This window comes from Pagrus major, chromosome 14 (genome assembly GCF_040436345.1).
Source record: "Pagrus major chromosome 14, Pma_NU_1.0".
Classification (NCBI taxonomy): Eukaryota; Metazoa; Chordata; class Actinopteri; order Spariformes; family Sparidae; genus Pagrus; species Pagrus major.
In genome coordinates, this window is record NC_133228.1 from 5,203,411 (window position 1) to 5,215,732 (window position 12,322).

The 12,322-nt window shown below is 40.6% G+C and overlaps 1 protein-coding gene across 2 annotated transcripts in view; it reads right to left on the bottom strand.

The window, feature by feature from the left end:
* Positions 1-12,322, bottom strand: part of scube1 (signal peptide, CUB domain, EGF-like 1) — a 125,227-nt gene that overhangs the window by 84,197 nt on the left and 28,708 nt on the right. For both annotated transcript variants that reach the window (XM_073480516.1, XM_073480515.1), the window contains exon 4: positions 37-171. In XM_073480516.1, the coding sequence (XP_073336617.1) occupies positions 37-171 (135 nt within the window). The remainder of the gene's footprint in view (positions 1-36; positions 172-12,322) is intronic.

The window sequence follows — 12,322 nt, forward strand, 5'->3', positions numbered from 1 at the left end:
GGAAAACAACAGACACTCCCTCTGTTCCAGTCTTACCATCAGAGCGATGGATGCAGGTATGCTGGTTGTCACTGAGGAAGAAACCCTCTGTGCACTGACACTCGTAGCTCCCCATGGTGTTGACACACACTTGCTGGCATCCACCGTTGTTGTCCAGGCACTCATCTACATCTGTTGGGATAGAGAGAGAGAGAGAGAGAGAGAGAGAGAGAGAGAGAGAGAGAGAGAGAGAGAGAGAATGAAAGGAGAATGAGAGAGATAAGGTCAGCCATGGCAGCACGGTGAAATAGCAGCTAATTAAGCTTCATAAATAAACATGTGTCAGTGAAGGTTTATGTGCTGGGAAATGTCTGATGAGAGAGATGACACCAGAGTCAGGAATGTGCGGGCCACACACCACACACACACGCAGGGCAGACAGGGTGACCCAACAGGCGCCTGATCCTGGCACCGTAGGTGGCTGAATCAAACTCCTGGCTCTAGGTGGTAACAGGGATCTGACAACGTGAGCATCTGTAGTGTGTGTGAGTGTGTGCACATACTGGTGCACGAGTGTGTTTATATGGCCCCACTGTGCCACTGAAAGGCCAGTAAATTTCCAATGGCGCATTTTGATGGGGCTGAAGTGAACTGCAAACATGTAACACCCTCGACTGACTTTAACAGGGATCAAACAGGGCTTCCTGTGTGTGTAAGTGTGTGTGCGTGTGTGTACCCAGTGTCTGACCAGGATGACTTTGCATTGTGTTTAGTCTGAGGTTCTAAGGTTGACCTGGCAGGCGGTGCAGACAGGCTACGCAAACATAGACATATGTGGAGAAGAAAGAAAGAAAAGACAAAAACACAAAAACACACACTCTAAGTATGTACTACTTGGCCTCTATCACGCTGGACATGATGTCCACCTGAGTCTATACACGCTTGTATAATGGTTCCCATCAAGCCAGGACATAAGCAATATATGACATTAAGAGACTATTAAAAGGAGTACAGAGCTCCATTTTAAAGCTGAGGTTAACAGAGAATGTTGGTTCATTCAACATGTTGTACGACCATGTCTGAAGGCAAAAGTGTTTATACCTGTTCTGAATGTCAAAGGAGAGGTTATAAACCTATCACCCTTTTATCCATCACCACATGCTCTGATGACAATGCCATACTCTCACAACTCAATGACAACAACTCTGTTACAGCCTTTCAAAACTCTATTTCTCACTTCACAAAACAGTGCAGTGAGAACTAGCTGCAGCTGAACAGGTCACCAGCACATCAAACACACTCCACACTGGACTGAAACCCACCACCATCCATGGTGAGACAGCAGAACAGGTGAGCAGCTTTAAATATCTTGGACTCACCATAAACAATAAACTCAGGTTTTCAACACATCACTGCCATGCATAGAGGGCATCCAACAAAGACTCCATGTCATACTGCAACAGTCTATGTTGCAAGGCAACTAGATTCACAAATCACATGATCATATGATTTTTTTCCAAATCCTAATGCCAGGCTTTAAGCTATGTACTTGTAGCTGAACACACAGGAGGTAAACCAGTCAGCGGTTGGTGTGACAACCAGCAAGAGAAACAGCTGCTCGTCTGAAATCAAAAAATGGCATGTCTTCTCAAGGTTAGCGTAGCTCCTGTAGCATCAGTTACATAAGAATTTGAGAGAATATTTGCCTCCATACTGCCTCCAAAATCATCTGCTTTTCCACACCCAATCTCTCAGACATGAACCACAGAGCCATCACTCGCAGAGCACTCATAATAGCAAACGACACTGATCACACCCTCAATCATCACTTACGTTACTTCCATCTTGTTGGAGATAGATGACTTCAAAAAATGCGAAGTCTTGTGCCATCTGTCATAGCAGCTCTGAACAAACTTCCAGATAGCTCCACAGACCTCATGTGTCATGTATGCTAAGAAATGTTATACTATGATGTAACATTTCGAGGCAGATCATGACGTGACATGATGTAATGTGATGTAGCATAATATTGTAGGACTGAACATTAGATGTGATCAGGATTTCAGTTCACCAAAATAAAAAAATAACAAATAACAAGAAGCATAACACGTGTAAAAGAAAAAACAATTGTAAATTTTATTTTCTTAGACACCATCATAATGACAGTGGAGTCTTCAATCACTTAGCTTTACTTTTCAGGTCAGAAAGATGAACTGCGAAATAATTTACATTTTATTGGCACCAGGAACAGGAATAAAAAAAACAAATAATCTGTCCGTGCTTTCCCAAACGATCAGAAATCAGTCGGAATATAAATCAATGTTTAGATGTGACAAATCTATTGTTAAGGTTCGGTTAGGTTCAAACACATAATGAACTAAGGAAAAGATCGTGTTTTGGGTTACAGTAAGTACGAAGTTAGGGTCAGGCGAACATTGTGGTTTTTGTTCAAATTATGGGGAAAAGAAACCAGTGTTGACTATCTGCTGGAATCAGAAAATGAACTGGTCTCACATGTTTAAGTCAGCCATTTTGTTGACTCATCCATCCACCATGGCCTCCTCCCTACATGGACTTCGTCCCCTTATTTTCCCCTTTGCATAATAAGTCAGCAGCATGCAGACACTGTCACTTGAATGTAAACAGATGTCATTGAGAAGCACTTGATAAATGACTGATTCTGACTTTTATGTCTTTATTGCCAAAGAAAAACTGAAATGTTCAGTTATATAGACACCATTAATTACAAGATAATGGCAAAAATAAGTAAAGCAAATGTAAAAAGTGTTAGTGTTAAAAAGAAAACTTGTTGCACATGGGTTATGAGCCTAGGATCTATTTTTAATCCAATTCTAATTCTTCTGTGACTTGTGAGCTTGTTAAACCTCTGCAGAGTGGATGGAGCCTTTAAGAACCTTGTTAACAGTGTGTGGAGAGAGTGAATACTTTACTATCAATGCTCACAAATGGACTTTTTGTAAGCATTGCCCAGTGAGTTCACACGGAGCAAGTGTGGATGATGTTGAATGTAGCTGCTTAACACTCATACATGCTTTCCACTCCTTGATATTGTGGTTATGTTCAAATGCATGCACTATTTATATAAATGCAAAAACAGTCATGCTCTGCATGCTCTACCCAGGTGCCACCAGTTGCCTAAACCAAGGGCAGTATTTCCTGTAAGTGAGAACGCATCGTGCTACATGTGTGAAGGACAGCTCCGAACAGAGGAGGACAAAGGACTGATAGAGAGCTTCATCTCATTGTGCAACGACAAACATCTGAAGATCAGTATCAACAAAACCAATGAGCTGAGGGTGTACTAGCATGCTTCATATATGGATGTTGCTGAAGAAAGCTAAAACAAAAATCCTAAAACGTGAATGCCTCACACAGCACACTCAACACAGCAGCACAGGAGATCTCTACAATCACTACAGTTTCAAGGTGGGCAACAGGTATTATTATATATAGATACTGCACTATTATATACCGATACTGTGTTGGTCACCAATTAAGTATCTGACCAAATCCAAAATTATAATCTATGATCACAATCTACCCATTCTTGAATTACGGCCAAATGTGTTTTGTCGTAATCGTCATGGTCAGTGGTCACAGGAACATTTGACCTTTGGCCACCAAAATTGAATCAGTCCATCCGAGTGGACTTTTTTGCCAAATTTAAAAATAGGTTAAACAAAGGTTGGTTGTGCACAGTGCAGAGATGAACAGACACTGCCGTAGCACCAGACAGCACAGCTGTGTTGGTACACAACCTTTCGAGCGTCTGCCAAACACTTGCCAATTGTTGAATCTACTGCATCTTTTCATTTGCTGAAGTACAAATCTCCACTTCATGTGTACATATACTGCTACATTAGTGCTGCAGAAGTCATCATGTCCTCATTTAACTCTGGGCTTTTTTTCATTTCATTTCACTTCCTAACACTGTTTCAGGAAAATCTCATGGTTTAAGGGATGTCATTATTATGACTGATGCATTTAATTTTCAGACTGGAGGGGGAAAGAGAGAGAGAGAAGAATTGCAGCCATCTCCAAATCCAATTGATCTCTGCCAACATTTCTGCATAAACACAGGCCACGGGGCCATTTAGCAAGTTTCAACCGGGGCCCCTCTGTTTTGTTTGATTGTGCTTGTGTAAACTTGTGTAAACTTTTGTTTAGACAAAACGAGGATGTGCTTGACACATCAGAGGGGGGTGTGATAGGGAGCAAGGGGGGGAGGCAGAACGAGGGAGGTGAAGGGAAGAAGGGAGAGGGATGGAGTGAGGGTGGGAGGTGCTGCTGAAAAGGGAAACAAAAGTGAGGATCCAAACAAATGCTGCATTTGCATTTTTAATTATTTTTATTCAACTTTGAATATCTGTGTCACTGGTGATTCATTAACCAAAACAGAGCTACACAGGTAAATGCGGAATTTTGCATCTTAATCAGTGGATTTTGACAAGGGTTGTTGTGTGTTTTGAACAGATTGTTTCTGTGCTCTTTGGGCTTACAGTAGCAGGTTATCTCAAGCATTTGTGAACATATTTCCATGCACCTTTCTAGAAGCAGTAAGGAAAACCACAAGTAGTGCCTTAGGAAGGTCAGTGGTTAATGGCTGATATGAACAGGAGGAGCAATTACAGCAAGCAAAACACCTGTTCAGTGTTCGAATGGGAACCAGACTCTTTAAAAATTATCCTTTAATTTGTCAAACTGAGACTGCTAATGTCTCCTTTTAGCCTTACATGCCCTTTAAATTATTTTTCAAGAAAAGGGGGATGTCGATTTTGTCCCACATCTCTTACATTCAAATCACATTGTGCAGTATGGACAGGAATAGCAATAATGGCCCAGAGTAGACCCCATTAACTTTTGGTGCTGCTCCGGATAAAGGGACAAATCCAGGAAGTGTTCCTCACTTTGTTTAACTTTGTGAGATCGTTAGGCATTTTTCCACATTTTATGCATGGATCTTGAGAAAAAAACAGCACCAACATTTTGGTGGCTGGTATCTATGAGTGAACACAATCTAATGCTGATCCTAGATCTGATGAGCTTAATTATGGTTAAGCTGTAATGGGTGGTTTAAAATTTAAAGTGATACAGGGCTATTGCATTTGATATCGGATTAGACTTATTTGAATTCAAAGGGACTATTGGGTCTTCGCGGGGTACCATTCTAGTTGTGAAAGCGTGGCTTATCTTCATGTTGTCTATGGAGGTGCACTATGCACCAATGATCCAGTTTTAAAACAAAATGCTTACATTTTAATTATTGCCTTTGTGTCTCTGTCTCTGTGAAGGTATTTCGTATTTTTTTGGTCCCTCATACTGAAACATATCCAGCAGCTTTCATTAATGTGGTCCTGCTAGCTCCATGTGAGCTTGTCAAACTTCGCCTCAGTTTATCTGCCCTCTCCCTGCCTCCTCCTGTCTGTTAAATGTTGGACCTCTGCTGCGGTCGCTGACTCCCCGCTGTGCAGCCACCTCTCAGATCTCGCCGTGGAATGAAAAGGACGCGTCGGAAGAAAAATAAACTCACGCGAGCGCACCAGACCTTCACAGAGAGCACATTAAGCCCAGCTGTGTCCACGCCAAAACCAAATAAATAAAGTCAAAATCAAAAGGAAGAAAGGAACAGAACAGGACCGCTCTTTAATCACAGTACAATTAGGCAATCTTAAATCAATTAGTGCCTTAACTTGTTGACACAGTGCATCTGGGAGATGATGGAGTGACTTCCTGTACACTCACGCAAACTGATTTTTTTTCTTTTTTCAACACTCTGCAATTTTCCAAAGTGTAGTTTGTCATCCAAGGCTCATTCAGAACACCACAAGGTTCTGAGGTTTCTGAATATGATGCTTTGGGTCCATTAAATGCCACAAGGTCTTTATTGTTTTTCACAGGCAGGCCCAGAGCGTGCAAGAAAATAAGAAGTAAATTGAGTGATAACTTTGAGGGAGAAATAAACAAGTTAGACAAAAATGTTGTTTTCAAATGGAGCTGTCGCACATTGATGGTGACTTTACATGCATTTAAGACTGTCAGTCTTACACCAAAGCTCTGCACTGATCCACTCTGAACCCTTAAGCCTTACTACAACAAATGTCCTCTGATGACAGGGGCTTGTCATTATATTTTTAGCTATGATTAATCAGTCAGAAAGCAGAGGGGTTACAATTAGCAGGTCCTGCATTTCTACCAGGCAAAGAAGACATTTGATTTTAATCTTTGACATCTTTGAACTCATCACAGCTAAGCCACATGAGCCTAGACGCTGTCTCTGGATGTACACGGACTGTCACAATTAATTGCATGTATGCATGTACAAATGGCATGAGAGAGGGAGCGTGTGTGATCATGTGACACAAAGTGTGCCCTCATTCGTACAGTAAATCTGCTGAATGAGACACTATAGCATTATAACAAACACTGAGCTCCTTGTTGACGGGCAGCGTGAAGCCAAAGGTTGGAGCTAGGCTTAGACTGCGGTTTGACAATAGGCCGACATGTCAGTCTCTCAAAGTTCTGTTTATATGGTTACCATGCATCACAGGCCACTATTTACGTCGACAGTTGGTGATGACAGTAAACATAAAGCATCAGAGAGGCTGGTGACAATGAGTCAATACACAGGAATGCATGACCCAATCTGCAGTGTTGTATATCTTCTCAAAGTGAGCTAAATACAGACTGATCATATATAACAAGCATCAACCCTGAAATATAACCTCATCCCCTGGACAGTGCCTTTCTCTGAAGGCAATGCAATTAATATTATTATTATTATTAACTCAATGATGCTTGAATGTGGAATGCAAATATTTTGTCCCAAAATTAGGTATCCCACATTGCAAAAACAGATGTCCTGTTTGCAAACACACTGAAATGATGAGTCATCTCTCAACACTTTCACTTACAGACAGGCTTGTTTTGTCTGTTTTTGAAATACTGATTATCTGGTCCACTTTTTTTTCTCCATCAGTGAACACACAGCAAACTGAGACCATGCAAGAAGAAAGCGTTCATTGGGTTATTCTAAGTTCTGTATCGTAGGCAACTGGACTTGTTTTAGTTTCTTCAAGAAACTGAAACAAGTCCAGTTGACTACGATATAGCACTTAGAATTACCATGACCTAAATGACTGAGAACCTCCACCAACTTTCACTGGGTACAACACCAACTTGGACTGAGTAAAATAAATGTCATTAAAAATTATACAATTAAATTCCACCCATACAACCCCTAATTCCCAAAAAGTTGTGACGGTGGGTATGTGTTAATTTGCTAATCCTTTCTGATATATACTCAACTGAAATTGGTGTAAGGATAATATATTTGATGTTTTACCTTGTCAACTTTAGATTTTTGTAAATGTATGCTTATTGTGAATGTGATGCCAGCAAAACGTTTCACACAAGTTGGGACACGGGTAAAAAAAAAAGACTGGGAAAGTTGAGGAACGCTCCGAAAACACCTGTTTGGAACATTCCACAGGTAAACAGGTTCATTGGTGACAGGCGATAGTATCATGAGTATGAAAGGAGCATCCTTGAAAGGGTCACTTGTTCCAACCCGGTATCATACCAAACCAAATAAGGCTGGTTTCAGACCAAATCCGGCGGTGCGTTTCCTGCAGCGTTTCGCCGCATCGCCGGATTTGGTTTGAATGTACAGGAACAGACCTGCCTGTCCACCGTGTCACTGCCACGTTTGGCCTTGCCTACCCTATTCGTCCCTTGCTCTAGTCATTATCGCCCCCTGCTGGCACCTGCATCTTCATACACAAATTAACTTTTTCGCGCCTATAGACAAGGCAAACCATCACACTCACAAACTGTCTCCTAATGGACTGGCGGGCCTTATATACACCCATTGCTGTGTGACTGGGCTTGTCGTTCAAAAGTAAGGATGGGGTGAGGTTCCCTACTTTGTGAAACACATGATTGTATAAAGGATTACTACATAGGCTCAGGAACACTTTGGAAAACTGTTGTTGGTAAACACATGTCATTTGCAAATGATTACTTTTTGTTTTTATTTAACTTTTACACAGCATCTTGTTTGTAATTGGATTTGTAAAATCAATTGACCAACTTACTTAGAGATCAAAAATATTAAGAAAGAGCAACTGGTTGAAATAAACCATTAACAACTCTCAGTATCATTTATATAATGATTTATCTCGCTACTAGAGTAAAGGGTGGGTTGGTGTTTCTCCCGTTTTCCCCAATTTTTTGAGTCACTAGCTGCCACTCGTCTGTACATACTGCAAAAGACACATGATCAAGAGTGAAATATTGTAACAGTAGTGAATACATAACACCATAAACAATCAAATAATACACTTACATATGTTCCAAATGGAGGATCTCTGTTTCTCAAATCATGCTTCATTTCCTTATTTGTTTTAAATGGTTCTCCCTTTGCTCCTACAAGATCAACACAGTAGTTAATATCTAGAGGAAAGGCTAAGGCTCTCTCAGTTTGGCTGACCATGTCATCTTACGTCATTTTTGGAGGTGTTGGCAAGGTCAAGCAACCGGTCACATCTTCAGTGTGTGTGTGTGTGTGTGTGTGTGTGTGTGTGTGACAGATTTTGGAGAAAACCTGCTCTACCTGTCATAATTTTCAGACATAGCCCAGACCCATCACAATGTCTAAATTGAGATCCAACATCCAAAAGCTATCCATCAAGATTTCTTCTCTGAGGCCTGGATGCTGCCTGATGCAAGATGTTCCTGCAACAATAGTTCTTAACATGCTGCAACAGTTGTAATAATTCATTGGCTGTTGTTTATCTACAGCTTCAGTCCGAGGTCTTGTTGCTGCCCCGACCATGACACATTACTGGCATTGTACCATTATGCAGGTTATTAAGTTATTAAGATTATTTTCATTCTTCACAAATGTAACAGACAACATAGTTTGAGGGTTCAACTAGTTGCACAATAATAAGCCCATGTCATGTACATTTGGACTGTGTAACCAAAGGAGTCGCCGCTGTCCAAAGGAAAATCTACTGAGCACCAGGCTAAATTTGGATATTACTCATGTACAAGAGGGAATAGCACTGTCAGGTCAGAACTGTGAAGGTCAGAAAGTCACCCATTAGATAATGATCGTTTAATGGATCATAAATGTCCAGAGCAAATTCCAAGTTAATTTTAACATATCCCACCAAGAAAGTGAGACAACCGTCTACCAGCTCAGAGAGCTAACATCTCATTAAATAAATTCAGAGTTATGTCTATTTACCAATCAGTCTGTATTTTTGCTGGTGTTACCTGATGGCGGCTGAAGGTTTAGTGAAAACATTCAGTGATCTGTCTGACAAATAGATTTACAAAGTGATGGGAGGGAAGAAGGAAAAAGGACACCAGACAGTTATTAAGGTAATTAGATGGAAGTTAGTACAAGGTCAGCAGACAGACAGGAAGACTATAACAGATCAGACAAAGGAAAAAAGGAGAGAGAAAGACAGAAAAAAGACAAATGAAGAGTAGATGGAAAAATAGGCGGAGCATGGCAGGCAGTGAGAGACAGTAAAAGTCTATTTAGGAGGGACAGGGAGACAATGGGAGAAAATAGAGAGAGAAACAAAAAGGATACAGTAATAAAGAGGAGAGGAGAGGAGAGGAGAGGAGAGGAGAGGAGAGGAGAGGAGAGGAGAGGAGAGGAGAGGAGAGGAGAGGAGAGGAGAGGAGTGTAGAGTCAAATAAAGACAGAACGGAAAGAGAAAAGAAAATAACTTATACATAAACTCAAAGACAAAAAAACGAGTCACAGAGCTTGTATGGGCTTTGATTGTGATCACACAGATCTTGCATCTGATTTCACACTTTACTGCCTCGTTTGAACTCAGCAACCCGCTTTTAATTAGCAGCACTTCATTAAGACTGCATGGCCCGCATCCAGTCAACATCCAATAAAGAATGTCTCTGGGTTAAAGTCAGAGACGGGCTGGCTTCCTCTCGCCGGGCCATAAAGAGTAGGTGATGACAATCCTCATATGACTCAGTTTGTAGCGTTTGAATTAGTGGCACAAACACGTGTGGTGAAATCCCACTAACTTCGCACCCTTCTCTTAAGTTAACCACAACATATGAAACGACACAGCAGCTAACCAGTCCGCTCACGGCTGCAGACAGTCAGCGCTCATTTACAGACAGGCCAACAGGAAATAAACAAAACAAAATGCTGTCTGACCCACTGCTCCAACATGGAAAAATGAAATACTCAAGCAAATATCTGTTTTACAACCAGAGTTTCCTTTTGTAGTTGTTGCAGTCATGTCTCAGTCGGTATCGTCAGATTATACACACCAGCTTCATAATGTCTAGATTCTGGATCCTGAGGCAACCACCACAGTGAGGCTCATGTGGGAATGACTTAGATTCACTTCCTTTAATGACCACTAGATGCTGGCTTAACAGAATAAACTCCAAATTTATGGAAGTTCAGAGGAAAACCCATAACTTCTACCAAGAAAAGTTTCCAATTTCTGTTTTTCTTTTGTATTTCTTGGTGGTAATAACAAGAATATAGATATTGTTTAATTTGGAAACTATCACGACTTAAATGATAGGTTGACAATTTTAAAAGGTCTGTCCTAAAACTACTGTATCTACACAGTACATATCTACACTGCAATAATTTCTGCTTGGAACTGTAACTTTGGAAGATTCCTTATTGCCTTGTCTAACTTAGACTAACTTGGCTTCAGATAAACTTTAGAATTTACATTATATAGACTGTGGACGTCATCCTCCACTAACATTGGAAGCATGTTCATAGTATAATAGAATGATTACAGCAACTGACGATTATTTTAAGTCGGATGTGAACCTATCTTTTAAATGGTATGCAAAAGATATGTTTGATCTTGATTGACAGGCATCTTCATACTTCACCATCCAGTTGGCATGGCTGTCAAGTGCTGTTCAACCTCAGCTTCACCGTTTTAAAAGACTTATGATGGAGCTGATGTAGAATTAATCACAATAACATTTTGTTAAATACGGACATTAATTAGAATGGAGTCTGCTCAGTTATCATTGCATACATTTGTTGGATTGTATTTACATCCATAGTTGACATAATTACATTATGGTTATTGACAGCTGATTAATTAGCTGATCAGTAAAAACTAATATGAAAGTTAAATGAACTACCTTCTATCCAGACCTTTGTATCCAAAACAGCAATCAGTTGCTTTCCTGTGCTGGTTTAACTCTCATGACATACAATACTTCTAAATTTACAAAGAACCCAGGCCAGAAAGAAGCTCTGAGCCTACAGGATTAGACCTGCATTATGTAACTTTATTTTTTTACTTTGAGTAAGGCTAAATATTTCAGTTAGGTTAGACCTTGTTTCAGCCTGTGTAAGACCTGTGATTCCTGCTGTTGTAAAGCAGTTTCCATCAGTGACTCTGTCTGCATCCCAAAATAGCCAGGGAGCAAAATGCTATGATGATGGATATGCATGGTGGTAAAAGCTATGAAAATAATTCCCAGGTCTAGAGGAACTTTTAGTCAGTATAAAGCCTTGACATAAAATAAAACTGTTCCTAGTGAATGACATCTCTTTTGTTTTGACAGAATGAAAACTGATAGGCTAAAAGCTATTCACAGAAATATACTGGTTACTAGTTATACTGGCTATTTGCAGTATTTGGCAGTGGAATTGTGGTGCAAAAAAATGTTTTCATCGACTTTGTGACTAATGACAGTTTAACTTCTGTAAAACATAACTTTATTTGTGCAGCCAAACTTTACTCATCCAATAGAAACCAAAGGGGCCAGCTGGAACCTCAGCACAGGCATCGATTTTTATTTAACATCTTTTGCCATGTTTGTGTATGGAGGAAAATTTGAATTCAGATGGCGGGGAGTCTCTGCTTTATCTCAGCTGTCTAAAAGTCATTCCTGTGAGGTGAGCCGACAACTCAGCAGCCATTCTGTACTGCTGGCTGCTGCTATTACCACTCAATCTCTCACTCAATCTCTCCAAAGGCTCAAGGAATGAGTTACAACACTTAGAAATGCCAAAATATATCCCACTAAAGACACAGGGGCATCCAGAATCACATGTTTTTTTTATGTTTCTGATTTTATTTAGCTCTCGTCTGTCAGCAGTGAGGGCTGACAGGATAAAATGTGGCTGAGCACATCCATGCAGAACAACGTGTTGCTCGGGACAGAAAAGACATTAGTCTGGCTGACATTAAGTCAATAACACAGCACTGGGGCTAAATCGGCTGGATCTGTCAGTAGTAAAGCACAGCCAGATATCTGTAGGAGAACTTTTCAACCCTGAGCGCCCTCC